This window comes from Orbicella faveolata, unplaced genomic scaffold, assembly GCF_042242905.1.
Source record: "Orbicella faveolata isolate gen_17 unplaced genomic scaffold, um_ofav_v1 contig_24, whole genome shotgun sequence".
Taxonomy (NCBI): domain Eukaryota; kingdom Metazoa; phylum Cnidaria; class Anthozoa; order Scleractinia; family Merulinidae; genus Orbicella; species Orbicella faveolata.
In genome coordinates, this window is record NW_028301552.1 from 2,164,876 (window position 1) to 2,182,722 (window position 17,847).

At 37.9% G+C, this 17,847-nt stretch overlaps 2 protein-coding genes across 3 annotated transcripts; one reads left to right on the plus strand and one right to left on the minus strand.

Moving 5' to 3' along the window:
* Positions 1-123: 123 nt before the first annotated feature.
* On the minus strand, positions 124-12,781 carry LOC110045806 (tubulin--tyrosine ligase-like). Of its 2 annotated transcripts, none has more exons than XM_089291621.1 (9): positions 12,466-12,781; positions 8,260-8,341; positions 5,502-5,710; positions 4,463-4,544; positions 2,796-2,928; positions 1,529-1,596; positions 1,230-1,323; positions 903-1,021; positions 124-522 (listed from the first exon to the last, which is right to left on the minus strand). In XM_089291621.1, exons 1-9 carry the CDS (start codon positions 12,638-12,640, stop codon positions 375-377), a joined length of 1,110 nt encoding a protein of 369 aa, XP_089147747.1. In that variant the 5' UTR covers positions 12,641-12,781; the 3' UTR covers positions 124-374. The 2 variants fall into 2 exon arrangements, with proteins under 2 accessions (XP_089147747.1, XP_089147746.1); XM_089291620.1 differs by having other exon boundaries at positions 4,412-4,544.
* A 478-nt stretch (positions 12,782-13,259) lies between these two features.
* On the plus strand, positions 13,260-16,144 carry LOC110045814 (uncharacterized). Its single transcript, XM_020751438.2, has 4 exons — positions 13,260-13,487; positions 13,902-13,927; positions 15,023-15,303; positions 15,729-16,144. The coding sequence occupies exons 2-4, from the start codon at positions 13,925-13,927 to the stop codon at positions 15,892-15,894; spliced, it is 450 nt and encodes a 149-aa protein (XP_020607097.1). The 5' UTR covers positions 13,260-13,487; positions 13,902-13,924; the 3' UTR covers positions 15,895-16,144.
* The last annotated feature ends 1,703 nt before the right edge of the window (positions 16,145-17,847 follow it).

Sequence of the window (17,847 nt, forward strand, 5' to 3'; positions counted from 1 at the left end):
GCGACTGAATGTTTCAGAGTTGGCGTGATGTCCTCTGGATGTTGCCGAAGTAATAATATTTAGATTTAGATTTAGATTTAGATTTAAACATAAGTTGTACACATTAAAACAATAGATTCCTGCTTGGTATTTACACACATCATTCCTTTACTTGTCCTTTTTTGCACATTGTATTACACTGATTGTAAATCATAAGTACTGACAGGAAAGGTTGATCACTTTAATTACTCTCAGCTAATCATGTGTTCTATTTTCACAAGTGAAAGTCATGAATAAACGCAGAGATAAATACTTTAAAACAATATAAAATAATTTTTACAGGCGAGATGCCATTTGTCATTGTTATTTCAATGTTATCATTCAAATGATTTCAATTAAATGATCTTAAAAAATCCTTTACAAGTGTCTTGCTTTTTGTCGCCTGATTCACAGCTGTCACAAGGCTCCGTGCTGTCAGTTGTAGGAAAGATTGGCTCAATGGCTTTCTGCACAAGATCTTGAGCCAGGTCTGGTAGCAGTGCTCTAAAAGAAAAGAAAAAGAGGTCAGTTTACTAATCTGACCACGACTCTTAACAAAATGCTTAAAGTCTATTGCTCTGGTGTTATTCTAACCTCCAGCGTCAACTGTTCACAGATTCATTGACATTGCTAATTGACCCAGCAACAGTAAAAGTTAGTTTTGGCAGGGTTTCTAGTACACAAAATAAGTAACAAGGCGCTCCACTGAAAAACAAATCAATTATAAAGAAGCATTTAAGTAAAAATGGTGATATGAAAAAATGTGAGAAAATTTTGTAATACATTATTGATATCAGAGTCTGAGAGGGGAGGAAGTTGGCTGAAAAGTTTAAAAACTGAAAAAAGATCTAAGTTAGTAGAGCTAAATGATAAAAACATCTTACTTTGCACAAGCCGGGGCACCATTAACTTCCAGCAGCCACACATGGAACTGAGCATCGATCATGAAATCAAATCCAAACAGCTGAAAACTGTAATATCCAAGACCTTCTGTCGTCAATTCCTACGTTAGAAATTATATGATTAACTCTCCACTACAACAGTCAGTAGCAATTTTACTGACCCCGTTAGGTTTTTATTGCTAAATATGGCTGCACGAGCCAAACTATTTGCATTATGGTTCATGAGAAGGACAACTTCACCCTATTCACACTGACTTAAAGTGTTCATAACTTTTTAGGTATTACAACATTTTTCTGCAGGAATCTCACCTCTTTGAGTCCAACCAGGCATTTCTTGACAATAGTGTTAATCTGAGGTAAAATGTCTGTTGCTAGGGACACATGGTATGTCCCTTCAAGGTACCTAGAAATAAAAAACATCGTAATCAACCCATATGTAAGAAGAATAAATAGATCACTTTTCAATTAAATTAAATTTTAATTTTAATAAATTACACTAAAACTGACTCACAAAGCTTTCATTAAGCATGTTTGATACACATAATTTATTCTGTGCTAATGAATGAACATCTCTGTTGGATAACAATAATATTAACATATAGGCTAACCTAGAGAACTCAGTGAAGAACATTTCATTTCCTTCCTCATACTGTCCAAAATGTCCAGAATATTCCTCCTGTGGATAAAATAAAAAAATCACATATTAAAAGGACTGAGAGCAAGGCTGGCAGTTGAATGTATCTGTAGCATACAAAGTAAAGTAAGGTCAAGTAAATCTTAAATTTTTACAGGGTGGCCAGCTCAAAGACTGGTATCCATAGGGGTCGTGTGTTCTGGTAATAAACCAATTTCGACATATTAAAATTCATCCTAAAACAATAGACCTCAGCATGAGGCTCCGGGGAATGAACCCCACAAATTCGGTAATAATTATTTCCCGGAGCCTTGTACTGAGGTCTGTTGTTTTAGGCTGAATTTTAATATATCAAAATTGGTTTATTGCATGTCTCTTTAAGTGGATCACTAACCTGTGCAACACCCTTACCACTCTCAGATCAAACTACACCTTATTCAGGGTTTTAACGCAATTTTTGTATTTTTCATACTTTTACCAAACCATCGTTTACCTTTTCAAAATATGCAAATACAGTCAAACCTTCCATAAGCGGCTACCTAAAATGTCAAGTCGAGGCGGTCACTAACGGGAGGTGGTCGCTTACAAGAGCTTGGACAATGGTGGATCAAAATTTTGCCACATCAGCATATCGTAACTGCAGACACTTACCCAATGTTTTAAACAATTTATTCATGTAAAAAGTCAATTTCGAGACAAAATCTGCTTTCCTATTGAAATATTTCCGTCTTTTGCACTACCCAAGAATACGGATAATGTTACAACACCTTATTATCCAATTTCCTCTCTATTATCTGTCAAATGGTCGCTTATGGGAGGTTATATAGCTCTAAAAGTGGCTGCAGTTGCTAATGAGAGGTGGCTGCTTACAAGAGGTTCCAAATATAGCGATTTGATTTGGAAACTTTTGGAATTTTGGGAAAATGGTCGCTGAGGAGAGGTGGTAGCTTATGATAGGTGGTCGCAACCGGAGGTTCGACTGTATAGGTGCATTTCCCACAGTAGAAGCACTATGTAAATGATAAAAGTAAGTGTCACAGACTGCAATCAAGCTTTCACTCTACAAAGCATGATGCAAAATGTTGGGTGAAATTAACCCACCAGTAACAATTAAGTTATACTCTTTCACACCAAACCTTCACACCTTCAACAGTATTACTGATCACATTTAACCAAACATCATGGAGAGAATTAAAGAGAGAAGGAGCTTAAATATACAAGTTCATAAGATCATTATTTACCTGTATACAGTGGTTTGTGAGATGACTAGTGATATTCCTCAGGTTGTTTGCATCATATGGTTCAGATGATGTTCTCAGCACTCCCTCCGAGAAAACATGAATGGTGTATTTATGATCCAGCAGCACCCAACACCTAACAAACAATAAAAAATAAAACAAAGAACTGGTAATGATCCATTTAGTACTTACAGACTATTACTAGGTGCCATGCTGTGCCATGCCATGGTGTGCTGTGTTATCTCATCCCATGACATGCTGTGCCATACCACACCTTGCTAGGTCGTAACACACCATACCTTGCAATACGCAGCGGTGTTGTACAGTGTAGTAAAGAAAAACATGTAGAATTCCAGGGTGTTAGCTGTTATAGAAAATTACTGAGTTGTACATCAGTGCGGGGTACCAACGAAGATTTGAAGTATATATGAAATAATTCATATTTGAACTGCGGTAGTAGATGAAAGTGAAGTATGATCATCGCAGTAAATTTTCCAATTTAAGCAACTGGAAAGCAGAAGCCTGAAAAAAAATCAGGGCTTCAACGGGACTCGAACCCGTGACCTCCACGATACCGGTGCGATGCTCTACCAACTGAGCTATGAGCTACCAACTGAGCTTCATAGCTCAGTTGGTAGAGCATCGCACCGGTATCGCGGAGGTCACGGGTTCGAGTCCCGTTGAAGCCCTGATTTTTTTTCAGGCTTCTGCTTTCCAGTTGCTTAAATTGGAAAATTTACTGCGATGATCATACTTCACTTTCATCTACTACCGCAGTTCAAATATGAATTATTTTATATATACTTCACATCATTTCACTCATGGGAAGATATGAACTCAATTAATTGACCTCGCTCCCAATGTGTGGCTTCATAGCTCAGTTGGTAGAGCATCGCACCGGTATCGCGGAGGTCACGGGTTCGAGTCCCGTTGAAGCCCTGATTTTTTTTCAGGCTTCTGCTTTCCAGTTGCTTAAATTGGAAAATTTACTGCGATGATCATACTTCACTTTCATCTACTACCGCAGTTCAAATATGAATTATTTTATATATACTTCACATCATTTCACTCATGGGAAGATATGAACTCAATTAATTGACCTCGCTCCCAATGTGTGGCTTCATAGCTCAGTTGGTAGAGCATTGCACCGGTATCGCGGAGGTCACGGGTTCGAGTCCCGTTGAAGCCCTGATTTTTTTCAGGCTTCTTCTTTCCAGTTGCTTAAATTGGAAAATTTACTGCGATGATCATACTTCACTTTCAACGAAGATTTGTTGCTATCTGAGTCGTTCCTACCTGAAAAAGCCTGTACACTGGCCTTAGAAGTTAAAAACTAGAGCACATAAAGGAACTACTGATCTACCTTGAAATATTCATTCTCTTATTGTGTTAGGTTCAATCGCCAATCCCTGGACTGAAAAATTAGGGAAAGAATTGTGCTCTACTGAGGTACACCATTATGTCTCTATACAAAGCTCCAGTTAATGGTTACACCAGAAACTTGAAAATGGTGACCAGTTCAGCAGTACTTTGCTGATAAAAAAATCTAATTCTAGATTAACAGGGTAAAACATTTCCCATTTTAGTTAAAAGTTAAAGGCTGTTAAAACTTTACGTGCCTTATGTCAAATTTTCTATTTTTATCAAGAAGTAGAGGGTTCTCAATGTACTTTTGTACAACAAAGCCTTGTGTTTGCTCATCAACAAAGGCCAGGATTTCTTTGATATCATCAGAAATGAAAATGTCTTTCCCTGTTTGAAACAAAAGAAAAAAAAAGACATTACTTCAATCTGTTTTAAATTAACTATGTACTTCGTGCTGGCTACTCAGTGACGACAAAGTGTTTGCATTTCATAGTTGACATGGGTGATAGGGATTTCTCTTCCCCCATTATTTCACTGGTTATGATACTAGCTAGCTGTTGAGAGGGGAGGAGGGCAAAACAGGAGAGGAACTTGCTAGATTCCTGAAGATGGAAGGAATCAGGAGAAATATTTAAGACTATGAAAACTTTGCAACACTGTTAGGTGTATAATACTTAACAAAAGATAATGCACACCTAGAAACAAAAGCCACTGAAAAGGGAATAGTGGTGGATATTTACTGAGCAGTGAAAGGGCATGGTAAAAATACACAACTTTCACTGATACTGAGGTGAAAAATTGTTTTAGTACATGTACATACCACACAAGCTGAATAACAAGCAGACCAAAAAAAAGCCTTTTTGGTAACCACAGCAAAACAGGAAGCAATTTTTCTTCTGTTCTGCTGCTTGGAAGTGAATGACTTGATCCATTAGGCTCCTAGTGGAGCAAAGGGTGCCAACAATGCTCTGCCAGTGGAGGAGGTGAATACTACTTGATAATAACTTTTGAGTTAGCCAATGAGCACATGCAGAAAACACTATTCACTTGAGTAGTACACACTAAATATGCCTGATATTTGGAGGCAGCATGGCCGAGTCGTCAGTACATGGGACTCATAATCCAGCAGTGCTGTGTTCAAGTACTGCTCTGACCACTACCTGGATTTGTTTCATGGTAGCCCCGAGTTTAAATCCTTGGTCACACTTGTAAATACCCAACTGGTTTGCCTCCAGCCAGTTGGGATTCTTAATAATGTTATGTTCAGTTTGAATTATTTGTTTCAGTTTTTTGCTCGGCCACACTAGCCTTTGTTGTTGTAACGTTGTAATTCTGGCAATTCACCTTTTGCTCCAGATGATGACTTAGCTATCCAAACTTTCCCTTCACAGCTGCCTGCAAAAGCCACAAGCTGCTCTCTTTCATCAGAATATTTGCTACTGAATTTCCTTCTTGACTCAGATTTTGATTGCACTTGTTTTGGCAAAATGATAAATGAAACAGGCAGCCATTGATATGTTTCAGCCTCACTCTCAGCTAATGACCGAATGAACCTGGAGATGATATAAGAATTAAAATATACCGGTAATATAACTCAGTTAGGTTTGATCTTCTAATCTTTCTGATTATATTACAACTGGCGTTAGGATTTTTCTTCTTTTTCAATTTGATACATATATAAATAACACCAATCTGGAAGTGTGTTATTGAGATTTACCGCTGAATGTTACAATTATAATTGTTATTATTGTAATTTTATAGTTACTGCGTTGAAATTTTATCTTATAAATTTTAATTTTAGATGATTAACATGATCGAAAATCCACCCCCCACCCCCCCCCCCCCCCCCCCCCACTTGGGTATACACATCAAATACTGTGCATTGTCAACAAACCTGTATTAAGAAGACACTCACTTTCAGTTGCACCTCTGGGAAGGTTCCTAGTTCTCATGGTATTAAAAATGCTTTAAGCTTTGTTTCACATGATGATAATAGTACTGTTGGGCATTTCCACAGTTACGGACGTTACATTCAGAGTCATTTTTGAAACTTTAATCTAGCACAGGCAAAGGATAGGAAGAGATTGTCCAATGTTACATTGCTGATCATGTTTGTGCCTGCTGACGCATTAATTGAGTTATAAAAGTTTTCCACTTGACTGGCCTATATTTTAAAATAGAGCAAAAAACACACCGTTACGGACGTTACATAAAAAACAACCACATGAGCCAGAGCACTGGTATTAATGGAAAATTCCTGTGAAGTGTCAGGGCTTATTACATGAACTGCTCCAAATATTTGAAGTATAGTAGTTGTGTGAACCAAAAAGCTTAATTTAATTTAAACTGGCTTTCGCAATTATGTAATGCTATGTGAACTTTAACGTTACGGATGTTACAGCCAATGTTACGGACGTTACACTGTGTGAATTATTATAAAATGCACACAATAAATCAGCTTTTTTGTATTGTTGGCCACAGTTTTTTGGACATATAAGTTTAAAAAGGCTTGTATTTAACATTTTACAAATCAAACTGGTTGGTACTTTATGTTAAAGACGTGAAATGTCCCAACACAGTATGAAGGACACTACATTCATTTTACATAATGTACTCAGCTTTGAGCATGCTCTTTGCAAACTATCTGAGCCCACAGACATATACTGGACTCCAGTGAATATAATTAATTCCTTCTCTAAAACACTGCTTTCTTTGAGAATTCACATATCCAAAAATGCGTTTAACTGTGGCAGAAAGAGTCCGAAATCACAGAAAAAAAATCAAAGAAAATGCAGAAAAGCATGCAGCACATAAAGAGAAAGATAGACTTAGGAAAAGGGAAAGTAGAAAGAAAGCTGTTGATCCAAGAAAAGCTGAACTTGAAAGAAAGAAGTGTAGGGAAAGAGTGCGATTGCACAGGCTTAAGAAAAAGTTGTCTGCCTCACATGTACAAGATCCTGGTGACACTCCTGTAAGCTATGCTTACAAAACTCCATATGATCCAAGAGTTGCACCAGAAAAGCCTTTGCCCAATTCCACCACCAACTATTCAACCAGGGCAATACTATGCAGTTGATTACGTCAAAACCTATTATTTTGGGAGAGTAATGAAGAAAAGTGGCAGTTTTGTAGAATTCAAGTTCCTGCACAGAAATAGTGCCAGTACTTTCCATTGGCCTAGACGAGATGACGTGGACACAGTCTACTTTTCAAACATTTTTTCTGATCCAGTAACTGTTCCCCAATTTATCAGTGGGCCTTTTGAAATTCCGGAGCTGCCTGCCGTGGAAACACTTTTCAAAGTTATAAGGAAACACAAGAAAGTTTGAAAAACTATCAAGAGAAATAACTGTTTAACCAGAATACTAATTCCATTGATGTTAGGTGCAACAAGTTAATGTTTAAAAAGACAAATTGTCTTTGAGTGTAATGTTTGGGTTCTTGAGACTTTTTCAAATGTAAGCTTCAAGAATTGTAACGTCCGTAACGTAACGTCCGTAACAAAGTTTTGTTACCATTATTTGGAAAATGTTGCAGTTTTTCAGGGACTGCTTTTTACCAAAGTGTTTCTAAAGAATATTTAGCTTTGTGGCAGAAATATCTTTGAAATCTTTTAAATAGTTATTTTAAGAATGGAAAAAGATTGTGTAAACGTTACGGACGTTACGTAACGTCCGTAACAAAATTTACTTTGTTAATAACTATTTTTTAAAAAAAGTTCAGGGTGAAATTTATATTTTTTATGTATTAACTCCTTTGAGGTATTTCTTCTGATATAACTGTTTGTAGACACAAATCATTTCCAAGTTTTATATAGCAAGTTAAAAATTTGTCTCTCACCTATTGTTTATTATTAAAAAATAAACACTTACTTTGGAGACCCCCCCTGAATGTGTTGCTATCACAAGCAAACTGAAACTTATTTTTCTATGTACTATAACTTGTCAACAACATAGTACAGGGTATGATTTTAAGTCCAACCACTTTTTAAAAATCTGGATTTTTCACATTCTCACATGGAATTGCCCTGTTATATATACTCTCTTCTTCAAGCAAATTTATATGTAATTCTTGGTTTTCATATCACCAAATGTTCACTTACTTCACTAGAGGTACCTTTTTACAGAGAAGTTTTTCAGAGCCTCGATAGTAATTGACTGCTTGACACAACCCTGAAATATGACCTAAGAAGAAACACAACATAAACTTTCCACTAAACATAGATAACAATTTGTGTTTCCTTAACAGTTCCTTTGAGATTGGCCAAAGAAAACCTGACAGACCACCATTTAACTGCCTGTACTTTGTGTTATTAAGCTACTAACTAATAATAACCCTTGAATGTGAATCTATCTAATTTATGGGGTTGTCCACATTACTTAGAGACAAATTTTAAGTCAGTCTGAATTTGGCTAATGACTCCTGCATCAAACAAGTTTGAAGCAGGAATTGTTTAATAATCTAAATTGAGCCTTTAAACCTTTGTGGGTGTCCTCCAGAAAAAAATTTGTACGTGCGCTGTTTTGAAGGGAACCTCCACAAACTATATATCAATAGAAAGGTTATAAAATGTAGAATTCAATAAAATTATATTCTTTTTTGCCAGCTACTTCCCTAAGACAGCAGAAGCCGTTAACGACAAAACGACTGACAGAAATTCTGGCGAATTAATTGGGTATCAAATGCGATTGTTGATGCAAAATAACTGTGCAGTGTTAATCACAAAGCATGAATCTCTCAAAGCGTGTCACCATTTTCTTTCATTTCTGTTGGTTATCTTTTTATAGATCTGTCAAGTTCCACTATCGAAAAATTTGTGTAACATGTTGCGTTAGAGACCGCCATGAGAAAAGTATTTGACATAAAAGAATTCACCAACACGTGTTTGTTCCATATCTATCAGTGAATGTTCTTAGCAAATTTCAAGGAAAACCATCGATTCTACATACCCTATTAATTAATTTAAAGACGAAGGATTCTCTCGAAAAAAACATGTCACACCTTCTGAGAGGGATATGTCAACTCAAAATGCCGCCAGCCAATGAAATAACAGAACCCCTAGCGTTCACAGTAAGGAAAGTTGAGCTTCGCGGTAAGGTGATAGTGTTACAGTCACGTTTTAGGCGCATACATTTTAGGCCGGTGGTCAACAATAAAGGGCAAAACGGAAAAAAGCAATTTGCAACAAAACAGTAAGAAACTGAGGAGCAACTGCTGAAGCGTGATTACAAAGAGGCACTCTTGATGGACATGAAATCTCAAATTGAAAGTATTTGATATAGGATCGCTGGATTAAGCCGTTTGCCGTGAAAAGGTCGCTGAGGAGTCCATGCCTTTTGGGGATTATGACACCTTGACGGTTTATTAACTTTTATTAAAAAATTTCTTTTTCCCAATAACTTGTGTGCATTTTAATGTTTTATTTTCATTTTATGGAAAATGTTACCTTGAATAATGAACTTTAATTTGGTTGGAAAGAAGAAAATTTGGAAAAAGTAGCCCCATGAAGATTTGGAGTAACCTTAAAGGTTTCTTTCAGCTTTCACAATAAAGTCATTCACTTGAAACTGGACCCAATTCATGTCATACAGAGCTGTCATTATGTTTTGAGTCTCCTAAAGCCTTGTCCTTCAAACCTGTACATGTTACTTTGTGGATGAATTCTATCAGCAACAGGCAATTTCACCCATAAAATCAAGGACCCATCAAGCATGCTCAGCCATAACAGGTGGTAAGGATAACAGCCCCTTATGCCAGTGGTGTTAAAATGCCCCACCTTGGGGTCACACGACATGATAAATACCCTAGGGGGCTACTCCCACATGAAAAGGTCGGGGATGCTTGTCTTCTCTCTTAGAGGTGTAAACCAAGGATTTTAGTCTCAGTTAGGGTGTTCAGGACAAAATGCCACTATTTTAACAATCAAAGTATCTTTTAGGGTGCACTTTTAGAATACACTCTCATTTCCATTTTCACACCTGGTTTCTACCACTCTCTCAAGTCCAATTTATTAGTGGTGGCTTCTTTCCTGAACAGCAGCTTGTTATTTGGACTTGCCACAAGTTGACCTTTTCTGAAACCTTGACTCACTTATCTCAAGCAACAAGCGTAATCTTCGAGCGGCGAAATCGCGAGGGCGAGAGCGAGCAACTTAAGTCGTGAGATGTTGACTTGTTTCACTTGCAGGAATGTGAATCAGAACGTAAATTTTTGGCGCGAAAAACATGATTGATATTTTTCACTTTTCATGTGCTCTGTGCACGATCGTCGCAAAAGCAGAAAATGATTTTCATCAAAACATTTACGAGTGCTGTTCCCTAACTCAAATGAATTTATTTGTGTACAGTGCAGTATGTAGTCAGCTATATTGACAAACAGCAAAAGCTGTTCCATTGAGTAAAGCCTCCTGAAAAGTCACAACCATGTTTAAAGCGATCGGGAATTGAGCTCATTTGTTTTAGTCTAGATTGGTCGTCTAGATTAGAGATTAACCAGTGATCGACCAGAGAACTGCCTGACAAATGCTATAAACTTATGTAGATCTAGGTTGTACTGATAAGAATCCGAACTAACTAAAGGAGAAGAAATTAGGAAGGTGAATTAATCAACATGACACGAGCGTGGGACAAAGAAAAATTCTGAATCCCCGACAGGAATTGAACCCATGACCTCCCGAACACCGGGTGGGCGCTCTATCCACTGAGCTACGAAAACGCATGGAGAGCAAGGTCATTTAACTGAGTTCATATATGATAGGTGTCCTGCATACTGCTAGGATCAACGCTATCGAATTCATCGTGAGTAGTGATAAGTTAATAAAGATGGTAAATTTTAAGCTCGGTAATGAAATGTGAAGGTGAATTAAAGCTCTCTTGATTAAATAACGTTGAGAATCGAAGTTGCAACAAACGGCAGAGAATAAAATCGCTGTTCCCAAAAGTCCTTCATCGATCGACGACTGCTTAAAGTAAAGTTGGTAAAACAGCCAATGCAAATTTGCTGCAATGCCCTTTCTTTGTAGAGAAGTTACTTGGTCATTCAATAAATCATCTAAAAGTGCAACAATTACACAAACTGTTCTTCTTTGAAAGGTCCAAACTTAATTCTCTGAAACGATCCAGATCAGGCAAGAGCTCAGATTGCGTCTGTAAGTAAACAAACACTTATTGGTTGGATAAATAGCCTTCCACTGCTTTTCCCTGTCCGTCTTTCAAAGACTTGAAATTAAGTTGGATAAACCATATTCAATTGCTACCATAAAATTCATATCCTTAAGTAAATCCAAGAACAATTGCTAAATGAAAAAGATTTTTGTAGTACTTGAACTCAGCAGAGATTTGCTCTGCGAGGTGTTGTTGGTTGTGTGCGACGTCATGACATATGGTCAGTACTTGTTTGTTCATTGGTTGATGTGTATTTAGGTCACCAGTGGAAAAATCCACTGGTAAAATTTGGCGCGCTGCAAGTGGGAAAAGTCCTTTCCAGCGGCAAAACTAACAATGGAAATATCATTGGAAAGGACTTTTAGAAAGTCTACTTGTTATTAAACTTATTTCATTTTAAGTGGTATCTTTTAGAGGTTAAGTAAAACTAAGGCCACCCCCAGATTGTTCTCCTTTAGGGGTTTGATTCAAATTTTCTGACAAACATCTCCAACCTTTTCAATATAGAAGTCCCCCTCCCATGGATAAATTCCCCAACCCCCAGGTCATGCCTTAGAAAATTAAGTAATGGAAAAGAAAAAAAATTGCACTCGAACAACTGCTGTTGGCTTCCACTGTGCCAAGAAATAATTATTTCATGTATTATTAAACTTATATTGAAGAGACTAAATTTTCACAAATTATATTTAGTTTCTAATATCATTTAACACTGCACCAACCTTTTGAAGGTATTGTTTTTGATCAACAACATATACAAAGAACTACATTCTCTCTTGATGCTTTCTGGAAATCCTCACCATGATCTTAAGGCAACTTGTTCGAATCCCCCTAACTCATTTAGAGTCAAATTCCCCACCTCCATATCAACTGCTGATCTCGAATTCCCGCCTCCCAGGACACATCGACTTGTCAAATTCCGTGCCAGGGTCATGCCCGCAGGGGTGTTATATATTTGATCGGTACATAATAATGAACAATCTGACATATTTTTGTCATTGCTTTTTTGGTTTTGTTTTTTTAGCACATACATGTGGACAATCCTTCCGATCGACCTACAGGCGATCACAGACTGCTAGAAAAATCTTTTTACAAGAAAGCAATCCTTGAAAAATGTGAGAAGGATTAATTGAGCTAATCAAGCTTACCTATTCTTGTGTAGTCGAAACCCTTTGGTTTTCTCTCACCGAGCATCAAGTTGAATCGCTCGTAATCTTGATGGGCTTGGCTCCACTGTTTGTTCGCCGATGATGCAGTTAACAACAATTCTTTGACAAAATTATACACTGAACTACCTTCATCTCGATTTACAAGAGTGTACATTACCACAGTTGCAGGTAATAACTGAAACAAAATAGAATATTTGTGTTACCCGCCATTTTCACAGAAGGAAGCCATGTTGAATTTTCTTGGAATACCGCTGGTCACAGCCAACCAACGTTTCCCCCCGGAGAGGTACGATGGGGAGGACTATGGGGAGGCTCCGTCCCTTGGTCTAAACGCTCGGCCTTTTATTTACCATTTTTGACAGAAAAGGTAACCCTTTAATTTACCTTCTATAGAAAATGTTACCCCTTTTACATAGCTACAGTACGCTTTTACCGACCCGAGAAGAAGTCATGCAGACATCTATGTAACCACCAACCCCACCCCACCCCACCCCACCCCCATACATGGTTAGAAAACACTCAACCTTTTTATATGATATTTGAGATTGTATGAAATTTGATAGAACTGAGACTTATTGTCCATGAATATGTCGAAGTCACAAAAGCAACTTTACGGAACAAAAAACTTCGGCCAGTATGAAATACTGCAAGACCCTGTTCAAACGTCGTGCTTTCTTTGACTTAAGTGTGAGTGCATCGTGCAGGAGGAAAAACGCTAAACTGAACTGACTCCAATACCACTCGAAACTTTAACCAATCATTGCACGCTGTCAAATCACGGGGTTAGTCAGACGCGCGCGGCGAAATGGCGGGAAACTTGTGAACTTGGCAAGTGAAGTGAAGTTTTCTTTGTGTTTTATAACAGCATTTATATTGAGCAATTAGATATGCAGCTTTTCTTTCTGACATCACTAATTAATTAAATCTTCGCTTGATAAGCTGATAAATACACGTCACAGATACTCTGTCGTTCTTAACTACCCCGCCGGATTCTAACCAAGGTAGGTCAGTTTTCTTTCTCGTGATTTGAAGAAAAACGAGTTCTTCAAGTGAGTACCTTAGGTTTAGAGTATGGCTTAAGTTAAAACTATCTCATCTTCCGGCTAAACATAAACGGAAAATTGAAGAGCCCGAAGTAGGACTAATCGAGGATGATAGAACAAGAAAATCAAATCGAGACTGAACTTGGGCGCGAGCTGAACTAAGCTTTAATACGTGAACTCGTCGATAATTTTAATCTATTTAACTGCACACAAGAAAAAGAGTCAAAACAACACAACACGAAAGGAATCACTATTTCAATTCACCTTACCAAACTTTGAAGACGTTCCACACTTAAGATAAGGCTTAGCAATGGCGAATGGAATCTGGAAATATTCTGACTTAAATTTAAGCATTGGTTACTTTTCTTTCAGAGCGATTTTGATCCGCAAAGAAGATGGTGAGTACATTTAATTTTCCTCTGAATTTATTCAAACTGATATTTAGCTCTTATAAAAAAGCACTGAAGGGGATGCACGAGAAAGAGTGAAGCTAAATCAGAGGGAAAATTCGTTTCGTCGCTTGTAATTTAATGCTAGCAAGAAACGCTCTCTCACAGTGCTTTTCTTTACCGAGGTGTCTAAATGAATACCGGCGAACTGAATTTAATGCTGGAAATAACCCTGCGATGGACTGACATCCTATTCAGGGGGGGGGGGGGGCGGGCGGGAGAGAGCATAAATACCCTTTTGGGTCGATCAGGGCTACAGAATCCGGAATAAGTTCTAGCGATGTAGACATTTGGCTTGAAGCAGACCTTGCCAAAGATTTGTCATAGGTTGTTCAATGGGAGAATTCCTTCAATTTGTACCACGTTACCTGTGTGGTCTTGAACAACCTCAGTAGGGATTCAGTAGGCACATTTGCAAGCATGACGCCGCAAATTAAAACGAAGTGATTATCAGTGATTTCATGGATTGCCCTTGTGAAATAACTTGCCCAAAATTGTATTCTCACGTAAGGATTGCACAGGTCAGGATATGGCCAGGGAAAAAATCTTCAAGGTCCGGGAATGATCATGAAATTTCATTTTGGTGCAGGAAAAATACACATTGTAAAAGTCTATAAAGGCTGGAAGAAAAATTTTGGGTCACTCAAACTGATCTAAATTAAAATTGAAAACTGCTGAAAAATAATCAGTGTAAAATTAATGGATGGAAAGGACAGCTGTCAGGGGAGGCTAGAAGCAGCTACTACATGTGGTATTCCGTATTTATTTGGCAGCTAGGGAATTATATTTTTATCAGGGAAAAGTCATGGAATAGAAAAAGAATTTTGTACAGTTATGTCTGTGGCAACCATGTATGTCTGGTAAAGAGATACTACCTTTTGACGCCTTCGGTGATCTGTTACGTAACAGACCGCGCGACAACATGAAATCTAATTGTTTGAACTGTCTTCCAATTGATCACAAGTAAGAACCAATCAAAAAGCGAGAATAATTTGACTCATGGTATAAAATCATATTGGCACAACCCTTTTATTTTTTTTCTAGTCTTCAGGAGTTGGTGTTGATCAAAATGTCATCGATGCTTTTAACGACACCAAGTTAAAAAAAAGGCATGCATACGTGGTGATGAAGATAAGAGACAAAAAGAAGATAGTCGTGGATCGCTTGGGTGATAAACTTCCTCAGAACTGTACACAGTCTAGGAATGAAGACATTTTTAACGACATGAAGAGGAAGTTCGGCAACGAGCCGCGTTACATCCTGTTCGACTTCTGTTATACCAGACCAAACCAGTCCGTAGCACAGAAATTGGTGTTTATTTCTTGGTAAGGAATACCTTTCATGACTGTATAAAGTGAAGTATTATATATCTTTTCAAGAGCTTTTCGGTTCTTTGGTGACGCATCACGGTAATTAATGGCTACATCAAGAAATACGTGTATGATGGCTTTCTTGTTTACAGTTGTTTGGGTTGCTCTATGTGCAGGGAGACTTCTACTCTTCTACTCATTGCTTAAAACGCATCTATTTCTACCCAAGACTATAAATGGCTTGGGGAAAGCTAACAAAACATTCTGGGGAAAACCTATGATATATTCAATTTAGATCCAGGGGGATTACAAGTACTCCTAATTTTTCCATACTAATGTACGGAATGCGGAGTAGGCGCCAGAGCCAATGAGTTATTTGTCCCCTGCGAACTTTTTTGCGCAGAACAGCAATCGACTGACAGTCTTTGGCTCATTGACAGGTGCAGCGATGAAGTAAGTGTTGGCGAGAAGATGATCTACGCGAGCTCAAAAGATGCCCTGAAGAAATGCTTCACCGGCCTAACTACCGAGTTCCAATGTACAGACCCCACAGAGTTCCAGCACTCAGAGCTGGTAAAGGAATTGATTCATAAAGACAGGGTATAAACGTCTAAAGACGTCAAAACATCATTCCTGACTTATCGGTTCAACTTTGTCGAAAGGACTTGTTAAGAACACTCTTTGCTACAGTTTAAAGGCTGGAATTGACCTTACAAAATGTTTTCGCATGTCATTAATCAGACCTAGTTATTTTCTTCTGTTCTATCTTACTGCATAACGATCAAGACAAGAAATTTTTACCCTCTGTGCTTGTCAGAAGTCTTGTTTCACGATCTGTAAGACACGAATAAACTGTAGCCTGGTTAAATTATATTCTCTGTCTTTTTATTCCAAGTAGTCCACAGAGGGTGGAACTAGTTTGTAGGGTCCTTACCACAAGTAGACAGACCGCCAGTTAAGTCTCGTGCACTGAGAAAATCACATCTGCATGGTTTCTCTCATTTTTTTTTCTAATAGCAAGGGATTCATGGTAGGTGAGCCCTTTTTTATGTCAGGTCCTTAAATAACACAAAATCTTTTTTGACCTAATTTTAAGCGAGTAGTAAAGAGCTAGGGTAAAGTTGCAGGGCCATGCATACTGCTCTGAGCACATCTCTGAACACCTGTGCTTTTAGCTCTTTTTGAATAGGATGTGAAACTGATCGATTTTCAATGTTCTCCTCTTATTCTTAGGGCTAGGGTTAAACCCCTACGGATGCGAGTGAGAAAATGGCAAACGGCGAAATATTTCTCTTCCTTCTTTTACCCATTGTTGTCCCCAGTGGTTGAGTCGAGTGGTTCTGGACTCCCTCGAAAAAATTGAACTTTTTCATAGGTTGACGAAAAATGAATGCGCAACAGAAATGCAAATTACAAAGCAATACACGCCTTCCGTTTCACTGACCAAGTGACCAAAAGCCGAAACAGAGGCTTTGGGACGAGAATGTCTTTTACCGCTTCCTGTTGCGAAGGCCGCATGCTCAATCCTTTCTAGGAAAAAAAGATGGCGGCTGTACATTTTAGCACAATACCTTGCGAACTTAACACGGCCCATAGGGCACAACGGAAGCCATATTTTTGCAATATTTCTCCCTGTGCTAACGCCATTGTGCATACTAGATTTGAAGATTTTAAAACTTTTCTATATTTTTTTTAGGAGCGTTGTTACGGTTTTCGTGTACTAAAATCATGTTTGAATGTGCCAGTCGCCATTTTTTTCCTTGTGCTTTCGTCTATATGTCGAAATACGAAAATTTATTGAGATTGCGTGACATCGAAGATGAGAGACCTTGAGAACGAGGTTGTCATAGCAGTCAAACCCAAAACTCCAACAGTGCATCCGGTTTTCATTGGCCTGAAGTTTATGTGATTGCAATTGTCCATTCTTGTATAAAATTTTTGAAATGTTTTATACAAGAACGGAATAGGTACGACCAAGAAACACTATTGCAGTTTTAAGGTAGTTCATTGAGAAACACAATAGCAGATCGTCAGTTCAACGGACCTATGAGGGAACAACTTGTTCTTTTAACGCGTGGGTGGGCGGGCTTAATTACCTGTTAAAAAACACTTGCATATCAATAGACGAAAAAAAAAAATAATATCAATGGAAGCGTAACTGATTGTTTGAAAGAAAACTTTTTGAGTTTGCTTTATTGTTCTAGATGTTAGCAAGATTAATAAACCAATCCAAACTTTTTAACTAGATCTCTTTCCTGTACGTCTTTGCTTCAAACTCTCACAAACTTCAAGCCAAAGAAAACCGGATGAGCTGTTGAATTGTTGGGTTTGACCGCTGGAATTTGACTTTGCATTCGCTCTATACATTGTGGATCACGTTTTCTTGACATCACGATGACGGGCTGCAGAAGCCATCAAGAGACAATAGCGTTCTTTCTATACATTGTGGATCAAAACACAATACCTTCAAGAGGTTTGTACAATGTTTGTAGGCAAATATACGATTTGACTCTTACTTATGAAAATTTAGTCACTTCCATAGTTGATTAGAAAAACAAA

Excerpts from the sequence above, each read along its gene's own strand:
- LOC110045806 (XM_089291620.1), bottom strand. The coding sequence starts at position 12,640 with ATGTACACTCTTGTAAATCGAGATGAAGGTAGTTCAGTGTATAATTTT. Across the intron at positions 4,545-5,501 it reads GTCATCATCTGGAGCAAAAG|GGAAAGACATTTTCATTTCT; the intron begins GTGAATTGCCAG and ends TGTTTCAAACAG. Across the intron at positions 1,324-1,528 it reads TTCTTCACTGAGTTCTCTAG|GTACCTTGAAGGGACATACC; the intron begins GTTAGCCTATAT and ends TTTTATTTCTAG.
- LOC110045814 (XM_020751438.2), top strand. Across the intron at positions 15,304-15,728 it reads AAATTGGTGTTTATTTCTTG|GTGCAGCGATGAAGTAAGTG; the intron begins GTAAGGAATACC and ends GCTCATTGACAG.